At 41.1% G+C, this 18387-nt stretch overlaps 1 protein-coding gene across 1 annotated transcript; it reads right to left on the bottom strand.

Moving 5' to 3' along the window:
* Window positions 1-944: 944 nt before the first annotated feature.
* LOC127651869 (uncharacterized) lies at window positions 945-3602 on the bottom strand. Its single transcript, XM_052137907.1, has 6 exons — window positions 3548-3602; window positions 2292-2675; window positions 1767-2138; window positions 1527-1596; window positions 1235-1264; window positions 945-1148 (listed from the first exon to the last, which is right to left on the bottom strand). Exons 2-6 carry the CDS (start codon window positions 2653-2655, stop codon window positions 1079-1081), a joined length of 906 nt encoding a protein of 301 aa, XP_051993867.1. The 5' UTR covers window positions 2656-2675; window positions 3548-3602; the 3' UTR covers window positions 945-1078.
* Window positions 3603-18387: the final 14785 nt, after the last annotated feature.

An 18387-nucleotide genomic window follows, 5' to 3' on the forward strand; every position in this document is an offset into this window, starting at 1 on the left:
TTAGTTGCATGAGATGTGCACAGAACTGCCCCGCAAAACTGAAATATCACTAGGGATGTCCATGCATTTTCGACAGACCACATACTACAAGTGCACGGCTGCGTAAGCAGAGAGTGTGGGTGATAAATTGGGCTGTCTGCAGTCCTGACCTGTCTCCAATAGAGAATATGTGGTGCATTATGAAGCATACAAAGGCCCTGCCCTGTACAATTGTGCGGCTGAAGACCTGCATAATGGATGAATGGGGGAACATTCTGCTTGCTAAACTTCACTAAGTTGGGTCATTAGTGCCCAAACACTTAATAAGTGTTATTAGAAGAATTAGGGATGTTACACTGTGGTAAACACTCGACTGTTCCAACTTTTTGGAGCGTGTTTCAATCATCTGATTTGAAACGAGTGTCTACAATTAAATTCACAAGGTAAAACATCAAACAATCTGTTGTTGTAGTGCTTTTGATATAGCACATGGTGAATAAAATGTACAAGTCACTCCTTTTTGTTTTTATTAGCCCTGTTCATACGGTCCCACCCTTTTCGAAATTGGGGTTGTATATAGTATAGTATCAGAGTATGGCATTGTTACTGCATTTTGGCTTTTCAGGGCAGTATTTGATTTTCTTTTTTCTGTGTGTGTGTGTGTGTGTGTGTGTGTATGATTGTGTGTATGATTGTGTGTGTGATTGTGTGCGTGATTGTGTGTGTGTGTGTGTGTGTATGATTGTGTGTGTGATTGTGTGCGTGATTGTGTGTGTGTGTGTGTGTGTGTGTGTGTGTATGATTGTGTGTATGATTGTGTGTATGATTGTGTGTGTGTGTGTGTGTGTGTGTGTATGATTGTGTGTATGATTGTGTGCGTGTGTGTGTGTGTGTGTGTGTGTGTGTGTGTGTGTGTGTGTGTGTGTGTGTGTGTGTGAGAAAAAAGACTACAAGTATACAAGGAACTCTTTCATAAACAATTTTACTTGTGTATGTTATTGTACATGAAGCAGCAGAGATTGTGAGATTTGATTGTGGTTATTTGAGAACATTTTCCAGGTGCTGCATACAGTAGAACAGAAGAGCGTCTGAGGAACGTTTAGACACACTCTGCAAAGTACTGTGTGGCATTGACAGAGCGACACTCCTCCATGCTCAGCAAATCCAACCTGTAACACACAAAACACAGTTAATCTTATTTCATGTGAAAGGTGTGAACATGCAATGATGGTAATGGACTGTCATGTTTACTTACATCATCTTGTGGGGAGGTGGAAGAACCGTGCTGTAAGAAAACAAGAGGGCCATTCAGGAACAGTTTGTGAGTGTTTGAGTATGTATTACAGTTGCAAAATTTAAAGGGGAGATATTGATGAAATCACTGAGAGCTAGCAGAAAGATTTGACAACACTAAACGCTCCTGTTGTGATCAACAAAGCTGTTTTGCTCATTTGCATCCTTGTCAACTTTGATGAGTAAAACAGAAGCATTTAGTTTTGTCCCGTCACTTGCATTGCATAGTAGTGAGTGAGTTTGTGCAAACTTACACATTGTTCAGTGAGTCCATCAGGGTCTTCAGGCAGGCAATGTCATCCCTGATGTCATCATCAATCAGAGCTGCAGAAGACAAAGTTGAAGTTGGAAGAAATAAGAAATCGCTCTAATTTGACATGTACACATGTCAGAAATTGTGACGGTACAGTTTTACAAGAACGTCACCTCTGAAACTGTCCAGAATATGATATGGAATGTAATCTTACATATTCATGATCATCCACGAAACTCACCTCTGCAGTTCATGCCGCAGACGTTCAGGCTTGGGTTTGATCCGGAATCACAAGCCACGACATCGCTCAGCTGGAAGATGCCGAACAGTTTAATGGTAATACCAGCTGCGCCCGTCACTTCCTCTGAAGACTCGCCTGAACTGCCACCGAACTTGCCATGCGATCTTTTTCCCCGTCCACCTGGGCGGCCCATAGATGGTTTACCAGGACTTCTGTCTGGTTTTTCATTTGGCCGACCAGAAGGGGGTCCATTTGGTTTGGAAATGGATTGGACTTGTGGTTTGCCTGGAGGTTTGGCGGAATGGTGGCTCATCTTGATGGTTTTGACAAGGCTGGTGTCAAACTTTGAAGTGCGTTCCACCGTACAGACAACTGAAAGAAAGAAAACATTTTAACAGAGAGTAACTTACGTTACTAACTCAACCCAAAAACACCATGCTGGTCGACCAGCTTCAACAGCACCAAATTAACGCTAGGGCAGTGTGCAATTGGCAGAATTTAGCCTATCTATTCTACAATACTTACTTGTGGCTGTGAGATTTCTGATGATATTTCCAACCACACCTCCAGTCAGATTTCCAGGTAAACTTCCGGCTATAGTTACAGGCACACTCGTATTTCCAGCCACAGTTCTGGTCGTATTTCCAGCCACACTTCCGGTTACATTTGCAGGCAAACCTGAATTTCCAACCACACTTTCGGTCAGATTTCCAGGTAAACTTCCGGCTGTAGTTACAGGCACGTTCATATTTCCAGGCACAGCTCCCAGAGCTGCCTCCAGTTGGGCCTTCAGTTCACATTTACTCAGGATCCGTCCTTCACTCACACTGGATGCCAGAAGAACCAGAGCCAACATTGCCCAAATCTTCACTGAGAGAACACTCTCCATCTCTCTCTCTGCTCTGATATCTGTACATTAAATGCAAATCAATGCAAAATTCATTCAAATGATCCTAATCAACAGTTTAACTCAATTTAGCTGAACAGTTCTGCGCATTTGATAAATAGTGGGTTAGAGGGCTTGATGGGGTCACAGACAGCAGATAAAAAACAATGCAAATAATACAACACATTTAACCATATAACGCATAATTACATTAAGATACCTAAATAAATTGGGAGGAGAAAATTCTATATAAATCTCTTATCATGTCTTCTGTTGTTGACGTTGATGGCAATCCATCCAATCAAACTCTAAGACACAAATGTATCTACTATTTGGAAGAAGCTCGCCTGATTAGAAAGATTTAAAAAATCCAAACATCGAGATTACATGAATGGGCCAATTTTTGGAGGTCAGAAATGTGAAGCTGATAATTTTATAAAAGCACTTCCATTAATTCTTCAGTTAAAAGTGTGTTATTTGAGATGTAAACGGTTTTACGGTTGTTTTAGGGTTTAGGGTTACTTTGTCATGCAACAAAGTTGTAAAATTGAATATAACTTTACAGAGAAAAGGTTAGCAAGAGATTGTATCACACACTTCCATTGTAAGTGCCTCACTGTAACCTCGATTTTAGCTTTTTTTAAAGAATAGGTGCGACGAGTTCAAATTAATGAAAATTGAAACAAAAGGCAGGTTTAGTCAGGTTGCCTAAAATTTTATTTTTTTGGCAAATTTTTTAAATATGTACAGTAAAATTTGTACCTATGCATTTGCATGTTTCATAACCGTTTCCTTGCAAATAAATGAACCATTGTATTGTTTCGAATCAAAATGTAACACATCTGCACATTAAAATAATTCTTCACAAATTAAGAGAGATGAGAAGTGACTTTACCAGAATTGCGTTTGCTGCTGAAATAGATCTTTCCTCCAACTTATGCAGAATAGATGAGCAATGGGACTTATATATTTAAGCAGGACGTCATGATCTCATCACATTTAGAACTCACTAAACCGGTCCATTGACCAACACATGATTGTAATTGCATAGACAGTGTCATGTTTATTCTGTTAGTTCCTGTTTTTCATGTCTCTTATTTTGAAAAGTTCATGTCCATGTTTTGTTCCAGTTTCCTTGTCATGTGATCTTCCTGTTTCCCTCCATGTCCATATATTTAAGCCCTCATGTTTGCCATTGTCTCTTGTCTAGTATTGATGTACACTCACCTAAAGGATTATTAGGAACACCATACTAATACTGTGTTTGACCCCCTTTCGCCTTCAGAACTGCCTTAATTCTACGTGGCATTGATTCAACAAGGTGCTGAAAGCATTCTTTAGAAATGTTGGCCCATATTGATAGGATAGCATCTTGCAGCTGATGGAGATTTGTGGGATGCACATCCAGGGCACGAAGCTCCCGTTCCACCACATCCCAAAGATGCTCTATTGGGTTGAGATCTGGTGACTGTGGGGGCCATTTTAGTACAGTGAACTCATTGTCATGTTCAAGAAACCAATTTGAAATGATTCGAGCTTTGTGACATGGTGCATTATCCTGCTGGAAGTAGCCATCAGAGGATGGGTACATGGTGGCCATAAAGGGATGGACATGGTCAGAAACAATGCTCAGGTAGGCCGTGGCATTTAAACGATGCCCAATTGGCACTAAGGGGCCTAAATGTGCCAAGAAAACATCCCCCACACCATTACACCACCACCACCAGCCTGCACAGTGGTAACAAGGCATGATGGATCCATGTTCTCATTCTGTTTACGCCAAAATCTGACTCTACCATCTGAATGTCTCAACAGAAATCGAGACTCATCAGACCAGGCAACATTTTTCCAGTCTTCAACTGTCCAATTTTGGTGAGCTCTTGCAAATTGTAGCCTCTTTTTCCTATTTGTAGTGGAGATGAGTGGTACCCGGTGGGGTCTTCTGCTGTTGTAGCCCATCCGCCTCAAGGTTGTGCGTGTTGTGGCTTCACAAATGCTTTGCTGCATACCTCGGTTGTAACGAGTGGTTATTTCAGGCAAAGTTGCTCTTCTATCAGCTTGAATCAGTCGCCCCATTCTCCTCTGACCTCTAGAATCAACAAGGCATTTTCAGCCCACAGGACTGCCGCATACTGGATGTTTTCCCTTTTCACACCATTCTTTGTAAACCCTAGAAATTGTTGTGCGTGAAAATCCCAGTAACTGAGCAGATTGTGAAATACTCAGACCGGCCCGTCTGGCACCAACAACCATGCCATGCTCAAAATTGCTTAAATCACCTTTCTTTCCCATTCTGACATTCAGTTTGGAGTTCAGGAGATTGTCTTGACCAGGACCACACCCCTAAATGCATTGAAGCAACTGCCATGTGATTGGTTGATTAGATAATTGCATTAATGAGAAATTGAACAGGTGTTCCTAATAATCCTTTAGGTGAGTGTATGTATATGTAGCCATGTTTAAGTCAAGCCATGTTTAAGTCTAAGTCTAGTCTAGTTTTGCTCCATTATTAAGATATGGAGGCATTTGTGCCTGGAAATGTCATGAGTTAAAATTCTGATGTCCTTTGAAAAGGTAATTGGTGAACTTCAGGGCAGAGTTTAACCAAACCGGTGTGACCTGTATCATTTTTATTGTATCTTAAATTAACTTTAACCTTTCGGGCTGAAACTTCATTATATCCTTCATATAAGTGATTTGGACGTTAAAATGATTAATTTCATATTTAAAAATGTACCTAAGAAGAGCTCACGAGTCAATTTGTCCCAGTCTTTATAATGACTCACAAAAAAGCTCAAAATGTTATTTATTGTAAGTACACTTATTGCACGTTCATGTGAAAACGTGCTAAACATGCTACAGTTTTGGACTCCCCGTGTCAAAGTCCATCACCTGGAACAAAACTGAAAAAGTTAAATAAGTGTTTTGTCTCAAAATAATTGTGATCATTTTATGGATTCTCATTAGCTGCATAACATTTCAAAATTTATTAAATACTAAATCAATTTACCTCAAAATCCATGTTTAGACATTGCACACAAGGATCTTATGGATTGCAGTGCTTAATGACACACAGGTGTTAAGAAAACTTTTGTTGTAGTTTTTGTTGCTATTTAATGTATAAATATAAAATATAATCAAAGGTTCCTTTTACCCTGTTGTATCTGGTCAATATTTATTATGTGTATTCTGGGTTAGGAGGGTTACTTTTGAAATGTATTCCACTACAGATTACTCAAGGTCAGTAATGTAATCTAAATACATTGGATTACTTCTTCAGCACTGGTAGATTTTTTCACTTGTTTTGACAATAAAATCTCAAAATGTTATGAATACATTAAAAATACATTCTCTGAAAAACGAAATATCTTATGCAGTTTCTAAAACAAGATCAATCAAACTGATCTTGCTTTAAGGATTTTTAGATATTTTTACAGGAAAACAATAAAAAAATTATTATCAAGAACATGATTTTTGAAAAAAGAAATTATGATCCAACATTAATTTTCTTGTTAAATAAATATGATCATGTCTGGTAACACGTGCATGCTAGAAATAGCATTTTAGCTTAGCATAATGCTAACAATTTACACAAGGTTTATTTCTATTTCTTCTGCTCCAAACTGACTTCAAACTACTTCTGCTCGTATGAATGTAACACATCATAAGAAAGTGTTTCACCGCTGTTCAAATGCACTTTGGATCACATCATTTATATGTATAAATGTTTTCCATCTGAAAGGACTAAATATTAAATGAAACAAATGACAATAAAATCCAAAGTAATCTCTTCAGTAATCAAAATACTTTTTGAATGTAACTGTATACTAATTACCAGTGATTTAAATTGTAACTGTAGTGGAATACAGTTAATTTTATTTTGTATTTTAAATTTGGAACTCCGTTACATGTATTCCGTTACTCCCCAACCCTGTGTGTATTAGTTACACTAGGCGTTAATAGCACCTGCCACACAGTGTGGCTATTTACACTCAAGTATTCTGGTGGAAACATTAAAGACAAACTGCGCTCCAGTTGTAGCTTTAATGGCGTGAATTGTAAAGATGCTATGGATGTCAAACGGGCAACCCGGGTTCGATTTTGCCCCAGTTTTTCCCATCCTGTTTCCTGTCTCCACTCTAATTATTTCCTTTAATACTACTTATAATACATGCAAATTAATATAATAGTTGATTGTCTTGCAGTGATTGGTCCCGATGATGGTTGGGAGTTTTGAGAACAGTTTGAGCCGGGTAAAATTTATTATGGTTTTATTATTGTAAAATGGTGTTAAAATAATAACCATGTTTTAATTTATGTAAGTGAAGTTTAGGGTTAGGTGTATGGTGTCTGTGGCACTCTAAATAAACACAATAAACATGCTGTAGTGATGCCCTATACTGAATGTTAGTATTGAATTAGGGGTGCAAAGAGTATTTTGTAGAATACATTTTTTTTTTTATTCGATATAACCAATTACAATGTGATGGTGATGAATAGGGAAAGTCCCGACTCTATGGTTGCATGTAGAGAGGACAAAGGTGGACTGTTATTGTTCACCTGGTTGGATTCCTGAAGTATTATGTCATGTTAGCTGGGCTGCCAGACAGATTTGATAGTAGTTGATAACTGAACAAGTGTATTTTGTGAGTTATGTACATTGTGTAGAAAATATGTTTAAACAGTGCATGACAAATTACAGAACAAATGTACAATATTACAAGACCTCTGCACAGTTTCTCTCGTAAGACTGGAGGACAGTCATTGCTCATTTCTGTCCAGTTGTGTTAATATGTTTGTATCTTTATATATACAAATCAGCTGTACATGAAATTATGCTATAACAGGAAGTGAATGACTAATGCCAATATTAGATATGTTTAGAACTATTAGTGGTTAAAATTAATAAACTACTGTGAGTAAGTGTTGTGGGGTCAATGGTTAAACAAAATGATTTTGTATGAACTGTTTGTATGAAGTTTTAGTGTTAAAGTCCTTGAAGTGATCCCGAATTAACTGAGGAAAAACACGTAGATTCATTGTCCTTTGATCTTTGGCTGATGAGGGCTTTTCTTTGTGGTGAATTCATTTTCTATGCAGTAAATGTTTTTAAGAGAGAGTTGTCCCTTCTTTGACCAAGTTGATCATTCAGTGAGGAGCATCGCAGTCCCACTGGAAGCTTATGGCAGGTCATTTTGGTGAAATATTTCTTCTTCAATATTACTGTATAAAACTATAGATGTAATGTGGATCTCCTACCTCAGATAATTTGCTCTTGGAGAAAGAGGGAGATAGGAAGAAAAGAGAGAGAGAGAGAGAGAGAGAGAGAGAAGAAACAGACAATATTCTTATTTGGCTCCCGTGGGCACAAGGCCTAGCTTGTCCTCAGCCGCTCCTCTGCCTCCTGGCGAATGGCAGCAGCTCCTCCGCCCCCTAGTGGATGGCAACGGCTCCTCCGCTATCTGGCGGATGGCAGCGATATCCTCCGTGCCCAGGGCGGGGAGTTCTCCCAGACAGCGTGCTCTTCCTCCTTTCCCTGGTTTCGGCACCAGTGTGGCAGACAAGCCTCTTGTTCGTCGGGAAAGGAGGAAGCAGGAATCGGGTTAACACTCACAAAGTCTTTAATCAGACCCCAACATAAAACTGAATCATAACGACATATTGACACACACACAGTGGCCGAGTGCGTCTCTCTCTCTTTCTCTCTTTCTCTAAAATGCACTCTTCCACGTCACAGTTAGGTTGACTTTTCTTTGGCTAAAATCGGTCTGTGCTTACCGAAATGCAAGCACTGCACCAGGTGGACAAAGAGCTAAGTGTTGTTAGGTCTCCCACGCTGCTGATGCAACACATTTCCAGTCCCGCCACAGGTGAAGTGAAACACGCCAGAGCCGATGCAAAAATGGCTGATGGAAGATTGTTCCACTTGCTTGTCGGTGAGTCGGCATAATGCGGCCGGTCATAGGGTATACCAGAACTCTCGGAAACAATATGCCGACTTCCTGTGTGACTATATTGCTTTTCCAAGAACAAAAATCTGAGATGCAAGACACTTAAAGTCACTATTGCTCTCCATTTAATCACACTGCAGGAGAAACAAGTGAGAATTTTATTTTGTATTTTTTTGTGGATTTAGAATTAAACTGCTTGTAAAGAAGTACATTAAAGTGAATGTGGTGATGTGGAATTGCACAAACACACACAATGGATCACGTGAGAGAACAAAGTGAACAATGCATTCGAAGAACATGATGGTCTTATGTTGCATGAGTGTTGAGTTTCAGGCAAATCTGAAAATCATCTGTGTAGATAAAACATGAATTGTTCAGTGTTTGTGTAGTGAAGTGTCAGCTTGCAGGAAGTGAAGAGAGGTTAGAAGAGTTTGAGTTGATTTTGGCACATTTTAGTCAAGATCAAGAAAGTCAGCATGACTCAGACATTTTTTAGATGTCTAGATTTAGAACCAGTTGCCAACAAATACGTCACACTCTTCAACAATGGTGCGATATTCAGATATTCTGATTCAGTCGAAAAGTGAAAAGTAGTTTAGTTTAAATCTAAATCCCTTTTTGTTTGTCCACTTTAAGCTTTTTAGGTTTAGGGGTTGTGTTGGGTTTAGGGGTTGTCTTGGGTTTAGGGGATGTGTTGGGATTAGGGGGTGTGTTGGGTTTAGGGGATGTGTTGGGATTAGGGGGTGTGTTGGGATTAGGGGGTGTGTAGGGTTTAAGGGATGTGTTGGGTTTAGGGGTTGTGTTGGGTTTAGGGGATGTGTTGGGTTTAGGGGATGTGTTGGGATTAGGGGTTGTGTTGGGATTAGGGGGTGTGTTGGGTTTAGGGGATGTGTTGGGATTAGGGGGTGTGTTGGGTTTAGGGGTTGTGTTGGGTTTAAGGGATGTGTTGGGTTTAGGGGATGTGTTGGGTTTAGGGGGTGTGTTGGGTTTAGGGGATGTGTTGGGTTTAGTGGGTGTGTTGGGTTTAGGGGGTGTGTTGGGATTAAGGGATGTGTTGGGATTAGGGGGTGTGTTGGGTTTAGGGGTTGTGTTGGGATTAGGGGGTCTGTTGGGATTAGGGGGTGTGTAGGGTTTAAGGGATGTGTTGGGTTTAGGGGGTGTGTTGGGTTTAGGGGGTGTGTTGGGTTTAGGGGTTGTGTTGGGATTAGGGGATGTGTTGGATTAGAGGGTGTGTAGGGTTTAAGGGATGTGTTGGGTTTAGGGGATGTGTTGGGATTAGGGTGTGTTGGGATTAGGGGCTGTGTAGGGTTTAAGGGATGTGTTGGGTTTAGGGGATGTGTTGGGTTTAGGGTGTGTGTTGGGTTTAGGGGTTGTGTTGGGATTAGGGGCTGTGTTGGGTTTAGGGGCTGTGTTGGGTTTAGGGGATGTGTTGGGTTTAGGGGCTGTGTTGGGTTTAGGGGATGTGTTTGGTTTAGGGGATGTGTTGGGTTTAGGGGTTGTGTTGGGTTTAGGGGTTGTGTTGGGTTAGGTTAGGTTTAGGGGATGTGTTGGGTTAGGTTAGGTTTAGGGGATGTGTTGGGTTTAGGGGACATGTTGGGTTTAGGGGTTGTGTTGGGTTAGGTTAGGTTTAGGGGATGTGTTGGGTTTAGGGGTTGTGTTGGGTTAGGTTAGGTTTAGGGGATGTGTTGGGTTTAGGGGTTGTGTTGGGTTTAGGGGTTGTGTTGGGTTAGGTTTAGGGGATGTGTTGGGTTTAGGGGTTGTGTTGGGTTAGGTTAGGTTTAGGGGATGTGTTGGGTTTAGGGGTTGTGTTGGGTTAGGTTAGGTTTAGGGGATGTGTTGGGTTTAGGGGTTGTGTTGGGTTAGGTTAGGTTTAGGGGATGTGTTGGGTTTAGGGGATGTGTTGGGTTTAGGGGTTGTGTTGGGTTATGTTAGGTTTAGGGGATGTGTTGGGTTTAGGGGATGTGTTGGGGTTAGGGGATGTAATCTATAGTATATAGATAATTTTGTCTGTGGAGAGTCCTCATTTACATCAGGGTGCAAATAGCCTCTGGCAAATATGTTTCACAAAGGAAAATCATAGTTATGCATGTCAGATAGTCTATGTATGGCTTGCAGTTGTCTTCCTGTGGAAAATAACTTGCTGACAGATCTGCTGTGTCACTGTCTGCTCAAATTTCCCAGGGAAGAACGCTTTGTACAAAGTGAAAATATGTGTTCAGTGCTCATGTCATACGGGTTTTCAGCAACATGAGGGTTCAAGACTTACGAATGAGTGTTTGGTTTAAAACAATCTGTGGAAGATGCAACTTGATTGGATAGAACTAGTTAAGATTTGTGAATTGGGTGATTTCCGCCACAGTGCTTTTGACATAATATATATTTTTTTAAACTTCCAATAAAAGTTCAACTTAATTATCAAAGATGCAAATATATTAATGGAAGTTGCATTCAAAACATAAAGGTAATCTTTCCTGTATCTCCCATAGTTCTGTTCGACATCCAATGGGTGTGAAATTGGCGTGAACTTATAGACATCAGGACCTGCGTAAAACAACATAAAACATCTTCAGACATATGTATATTATTTAGCAATGTACTTTACATTTATATGTTTATAGGTATAAGGTATAAGGTTTATAAGAACTGTCCAAGACTACTCCACAGACTCTGGAAGATCCTGAAGGTGATTTGGAGGAGGGGAAAGGTGGTAGACCAGTGGAGACAGGCAGAGGGTGTGTGGATCCCGAAGGAGGAGAAGTCTCAGAAGATCGAGCAGTTCAGGACCATCTCACTGCTGAGTGTTGAAGGAAAGATTTTCTTCAGCCTCATTTCCAGGCGACTGACAGACTACCTCCTGAAGAACTCCTACATCGATACAGATCATCCAGAAGGGAGGAATCCCAGAGGTATCTGGGTGTCTGGAGCATACAGGTGTGGTCACTCAGCTTATCAGGGAAGCCAGGGAGAACAAGGGGGACCTGGCTGTGCTGTGGCTGGACCCCGCAAATGCCTATGGATCCATACCCCATAAACTGGTCGAAGAGGCGCTGAACCGGCATTATACCCCGAAGAAGTTCAGAGACCTCATCCTGGACTACTATACCAACTTCCATATGAGAGTCTCCTCCGGAACAACAACCTCAGACTGGCACAAGCTTGAGAAGGGAATCATCACTGGCTGTACAATCTCAGTCATCCTTTTTGCACTCGCCATGAACATGCTGGTGAAATCTGCGGAGATGCAGTGCAGGGGGCCCCTCTTGAAGTCTGGAGTTAGACAGCCACCCATCCGAGCCTTCATGGATGACCTGACAGTGACCACAACATCTGTCCCAGGCTGCAGGTGGATCCTGAACGGCCTCCAGGAGCTGATGTCCTGGGCTCGCATGAACTTCAAGCCGGCTAAGTCAAGGTCCCTCGTGCTGAAGAAAGGGAAGGTCACTGACAAGTTCCACTTCTCACTTGGCACCACCAAGATACCATCACTGACAGAGGAACCTGTGAAGAGCCTGGGGAAGGTGTTCAATTGTAGCCTGAGAGATGCAGCTTCCACAAAAGCGACCAACCAAGACCTGGAGACCTGGCTGGCCGCGGTGGACAAGTCTGGCCTTCCTGGCAAGTTCAAGGCCTGGATTTACCAGCACGGCATCCTCCCTCGGATCCTCTGGCCCCTCCTGGTGTATGAAGTCCCCATTTCAATGGTGGAAGGCTTTGAGATGAGGATTAGCAGGTTTTTGCGCATGTGGCTGGGACTGCCTCGAAGCCTGAGTAGCATTGCACTATATGGGCAGAAAAACAAGCTGAAGCTTCCCATGAGCAGCCAGAGCGAGGAGTTCATGGTGACATGGTCCAGGGAGGTCTTACAGTATCGGGATTCCAGTGATCCAAAGGTTGCCCAGGCTGGGATTGAGGTCAGGACAGGGCGGAAGTGGAGGGCTGCCGTGGCAGTGGACGACGCAGAGTCAAGGCTACGGCAAAGGGTGTTGGTCGGCTCAGTGGCACATGGGAGAGCTGGCCTGGGCAGCAGAAGAACTCCTCGCTATGACAAGGTAGAAGGGAAAGAGAGGAGGTCCCTGATCCTGGAGGATGTGCGTGCAGGAGTTGAGGAGAAACGAGCTTGCCAGATGGCTGGGATGCGGCAACAGGGCGCCTGGACAAGATGGGAGCGAACAGTGGAGCGCAAAGTCACATGGACTGAGCTTTGGAAGGCTGAACCCTACAGGATAAAATTCCTGATCCAGGCGGTCTATGACGTGTTGCCAAGTCCATCCAACCTCTTCTCCTGGGGAAAGGTGGAGACACCAGCATGCCCCCTATACCAGAGGAGAGGAACGTTGGAACACATCCTGAGCTGTTGCCCAAAAGCCCTGGGCGAAGGGCGTTACCGCTGGCGGCATGACCAGGTCCTAAAAGCTGTAGCGGATTCTATCTGCAGTGGAATTAGCCACAGCAAGAGCCTTCGCCCAGTGAAGACCACAGCCTTTGTCAGAGCTGGGGAGAAGTCAATACCAGCTGCCCGGGGCACCTCCTCTGGCCTGTTGGCAACGGCGCGCGACTGGGAGCTGGCAGTTGATCTGGGCAAGCAGCTGAAGTTCCCTGAAGCAGTTGCCATAACAACATTAAGGCCTGACATTGTGCTCACCTCAGAGGCCTCCAAGCAGGTGATTCTCTTAGAGTTAACAGTGCCTTGGGAGGACCGTATGTAGGAGGCCAACGAAAGAAAGAGGGCAAAGTACTGATTGTTGAAAGACCCGAAACCCCCCGTGATCCTAGGTTACATCACTGATGATATGTCCAGGTGCACCAGACGGTGTATCAAAAACCTACAAATGAAAGGATTTCAAGCCATGGCCTGGCAGTTGTGACACTCTGGATTAATTTCACCATTACATTTCAGTTCCCCATTGCCTGTGCTCTGTCTTGTTGTACCTATTAATAAAATTGACTAAGAGAAAATGCCATCACCTCTGAACATCCAAAATTCTAACGTTTTCTTGACGTTTGTCATGCGTTGTGTGTTCTGCAGTGCACACCATTGCCATTGGCTTGTTGTGTTTACTGAGAATCAACACACCAGCAGGTGAAGTGATTTTGTGGCATTGTGTGTTACATAAAGTTACGCAAATAAATGACAAAATAGCCAGCACAAAAGCCCCACAGCAGTAGAGTTACATAGAGGTTTTGGTCACTTAATCATCTTGAATTAGTAGTGTCTACGAGAACAGAAAATGTCATCCATAAGTCATTATACCTTTTGAACGTCTCTGATTTCATGGGTGTCATTTTGGGTGGATAACGCTAAAGCCAAAAAGGTTTATACAATTAAGCCAATTCTCAAATAAGTTTTCAAAATAGTTAAACTTCAGTACCGAACAGAAACCTGAAACTGGGATTATACTTCTCATTGTTTTATGAACAATGTTTCTATTCATCCACCCAAACCAGATTAGTGGTACAATGGTAATCCATACAATACATTAGTATTGCGCAAAGATGTGTGAACATACACCCTGTGACAGTTCAACATCAAGGGCGTAGCAGCCGTGGGGGACATGGGGTACACGTCCCCCGGACTCTTTAAAAAGATGATTTTTGTCCCCGCCACTTTTCAAAGCTAGACCCCATACAGAGTCCAAATGGTGGATTTGTACACAGTATTCTTGTGTTTTGTTGTTTTGGGCTGATTGAGCGAGCATCCAGCCAATCACAGGTGAGTTTCATGAGCTGAAACAACCCTTACGTAATGGGCCGTCAGTCAGAGAGTCTAATCGGTGCAGCTCCGTTCATTTCTATAAAGTTGCTTTCAACAATGCTCATTTATCCATGTTTGTTATCGGCATTGATGTTGATCTAAATTAATCATCTAGAGTTTATATCAGCGCATGAGTCTTCATTAAGTTATGATTTTTACATTATGTTGGGAGGTAATAGTTTGATCAGTTGTTTTTGCCAATTTAAGCAGATTACTAGATCTGTGTTAAATATGTAAAGCTATTTTTAATATCAGCACCTGTTTTTTTACCTCTATGTTGGTTTGCAGTCGACAAACTGCAGGAAAAAATATCGATCTGCTGTGTTCAACTCTTATGCATTTTACTGTAGTCAATAGATATATGGACGCACTTTTTTATGCATGAAAATGTATGGACGTTATTGAAACTCATTATAAATATTTTATGACTATTATTGTTGTCTCTTGAATGTAATGTGAGATTTTTGAGATGAAATCAAAGACCATTTGAAAATAATCATAAAAATCCTCTTTATGGCCAAGTGTGATCATTAAACAGCAGAAGGATGTCATTAAATGAAATAATACACAGACACACGCACTGCGCGCCACTGTATAAAAGGTGAATCACCGCCCTGTCATCTCCTTCACACACAAAAACACGCACACACACAAGCACACACAGGCACGCACACACAAGCACGCACACACAGGCACGCACACACAGGCACGCACAAGCACGCGCACACACAGGCACGCACACACAGGCACGTACACAAAAGCACACGCACACACACAAGCACGCGCACACAAGCACACGCACACTCAGGCACGCGCACACGCTCACACACAGGCACGCGCACACGCACACACACAGGCGCGCACACATACACACACACACTTTTTTTTTTTTTATTGTTTTTTTTTCGCAGTCTTTTTTTTTTATTATTAAATATCACAAAGCATAAAAGCAATACAGATAAACATGGAAAAAACAAAACAAAAAAGACAAAGATACACGAATACAACTAATTTGCCAGGGTAAGGAAAAAAAACAAAAACCAGGATCAATGCAATGCATTTACTTTAAGAGGACACAAAGGATGAATATAGAGATGCAGTTTTCAATGCTTTGGGATTAACAGAGCTTTGGATAGTTTCCATGTAATTGTCTAGATCATTTTTAAATAGAGAAAAGAGAAGTTTAGAGCCAGTACATTTTTGCTTATGTATGTGAAATTTAGCTAGAAGGAAACACAAATGATGTAATATTGTCCTGTTTTCTCTTTTGAGTAGTCAAACAAACCAAAGAAAACATCTTTAAAGCAGAAAGAAAAGTCACTTACAAAATAAGATTGGAGAAACATTAACAAATCTGACCAAAATGTCTCTGTGTGGGTACATTGCCAAAACAAGTGAGTGACATCTTCCTCAGGAGCGTGACAGAAACAGCAATTCACTTCAATGTCTGACTTCTATCTCCTAAGAAAGATTTTGGTTGGGTAACATTTGTGAATAAATTTAAATGTTATTTATTTTACTTTATTGGTAAGCAGATACTTATGAGACACAGACCAAACGTTTTCCCACAGTAAATTCTCTACAATATTATTCCAGTATGGTATTACATAAGGAATTGTCCTTATCTCTTTCAGAAAGAGAGCTCTGATTTTATCATTATTTTTTTTGTTGCTCTACAGAAAAGAATACATTTCCCATCATTGTGTCAGTTAGGTTCAGAGAGTAAGTACATGGCCATGGAAATGTAGAATATTGCAACAGAAAAGATGCTCCAGAGGGAATTGCATTAAAAACAATTGCATATTAATTAACAGTTATAGCAATTTTATATTTCTGTAAAAAATCGAAATAGTTGTAAAGTCTACCCTGTGAATTAAAAAGCTGACCAACTAAAAGAAGATCATTTTTGAACCAGTTGTCAAAAAAAAGAGATTTATTCTTGTAGAGAATATCCTTATTATTCCATAAGTAATATCTGTGTGGGGAAAAGTTGTGTTTGTATATTAGGGACCATGCCAAGAGCATCTGCTTATGAAAATGAGAGAGTTTGATAGGGATCTTTGGAACATTATAGTTACAAAGTAGGAGAAAATTCAGGCCACCTACTTTTGAGAAAATATAATTAGGGATAATATTCAAAGTGAAGAGGGATTATTAAGGGAATTTTTAAGCCAATTGATTTTAAAAGTGTTGTTTAAGGAAGTAAAATCTATCAATTCCAATCCCCCCTGTTTTAATGAATTCATCAGTACTGATTTTCTAATGAAGTGGGTTTTATTTTTTATTTTAACCTTTTTTAATGTCCCTTTATCAACCTCCAAGGAGAGAGCCGCAGACATTAGTCTCGACAGTCCTTCAGCTTTAGAGAGTCTCTAATCGACAAGTCTCTCTGCAGCCAAGAATTGAGTTTCCTTTGGGTTTTCATTATTAGAGGAGCGAAATTTAGTTGACATCTTGTTTTTGGTCTTTATTAATTACAATTCCTAAGTATGTAACTTGATCTTTCACAGGGATATTGCATATAGAGGGAACATTACAGCTTTAATTGATATTAACTCACATTTGTTAATATTTAGATGCAGACCAGAAGCTCTGGAAAAGGAATCAATCAATCTTAAAGTTAAAGGGATTTGAGAGGCATCATTCAAAAACAATGGTGTCATCAGCCAGCTGTCTATCGCACACACACACACACACACACACACACACACACACACACACACACACACACACACACACACACACACACACACACAGGCACTAGTGATGGGCATTCCGGCTCTTTTGGCTCCCAAACGGCTCTTTAAAAAAATAATGTTTTGTATTTTTTCAAGTCAAAGAGTTTGCGATAGTTTGACTATGATTGATGTTTAAACCATTCTTATTAAATTATTAGGGTGCACAGTTCACATATGTCGGTGTAGGTTGTGCATAGAAATGGATTTATATGAGATTTTGTTTTGGCAAATTCTACACTGTGCTCTAACATTGTCTACATTATTAAAATGCATCCAAATGCAACTGTGCTTCCGACTTATTTTCCACTTTCCAGCTGTTGTTTTCACAGCTGTCCTTCCTCTCTCTCTCCTCGGCTACCAATGCCTCCTACACACTACACGACTTTCAAAGACGTCGGATCGTGATACCGTTCATATTACACAACTGTCTCATGTGTTGTGGAAGTCGTGGCGTTCTCAAATTACACGACGAATCGGCGACAGGTGAACACATTACTAGACCTTTCACTATTGACGAATCCCCGACGACTCTGCTTGAACTCCAAATTACATTTCACAACAGAGTACATGTGAGAAGTGATACGAGATATGAAAACAAATGCATGATCGTATGTTATGCATTTCAGAATATGATGTGCATGTTTTTAATTGCCTCAAGGCATCATATATTTTATTGATTACAATATAAAATCGACCTATTTGCTTGCCTGACTGTCCAAGAGAATTAGCAAATTCTCTTCAGCACTTGTCTTTCTCCACCCGGTTGTGGGACAGTTCAGATGACACATCAAATAGGCGCTGGTGCTCCTGCCAATGTTCCACTAATATGCTTCGATTTACCTACGATTTCGTGCTTTTGTCGGCAATCTCCACAAAACAGTCTGCGATCGAAAATCGGGCTTAAAATCGTGTAGTGTAAACTCGGCATAAGTGTGTGACTGCGGCTGTGTCTCGTTTGGAAGGATGAGTCCTCCTGAGGTCGCATTTGTCGGCCGCATACGTCATCGAGTCTGTCTCGTTTCAGAAAAGTGAGTAGGACACTTCGAATGCAAACCTTTTTCCCAGGAATTCGGAGGATGCATGAGGAGTTTCCTTCATGGGCAATCACAAACCACAATACTTCGCTTCAACGGAAATGTCTAAAAAAAAAATGACACCAATTTGCCCGTAAATATGATGTTCAAACGCAAGGAATGTTAATTCCCAAGTTGAAGTACTTCAGTAGATGGGTGCAGAGTATATAATATATATACACTCACCTAAAGGATTATTAGGAACACCTGTTCAATTTCTC

The sequence above is a fragment of the Xyrauchen texanus genome, chromosome 11 (assembly GCF_025860055.1).
Source record: "Xyrauchen texanus isolate HMW12.3.18 chromosome 11, RBS_HiC_50CHRs, whole genome shotgun sequence".
Classification (NCBI taxonomy): domain Eukaryota; kingdom Metazoa; phylum Chordata; class Actinopteri; order Cypriniformes; family Catostomidae; genus Xyrauchen; species Xyrauchen texanus.

What these genes read in the sequence shown, in the direction of transcription:
- LOC127651869 (XM_052137907.1), bottom strand. Translation starts at nt 2,655, where the DNA reads ATGGAGAGTGTTCTCTCAGTGAAGATTTGGGCAATGTTGGCTCTGGTT. An exon ending in ATGGACTCACTGAACAATGT is followed by an intron (nt 1,265 to 1,526) that starts GTAAGTTTGCAC and finishes GTTTTCTTACAG; the next exon opens with CACGGTTCTTCCACCTCCCC. An exon ending in CCACCTCCCCACAAGATGAT is followed by an intron (nt 1,149 to 1,234) that starts GTAAGTAAACAT and finishes TGTGTGTTACAG; the next exon opens with GTTGGATTTGCTGAGCATGG.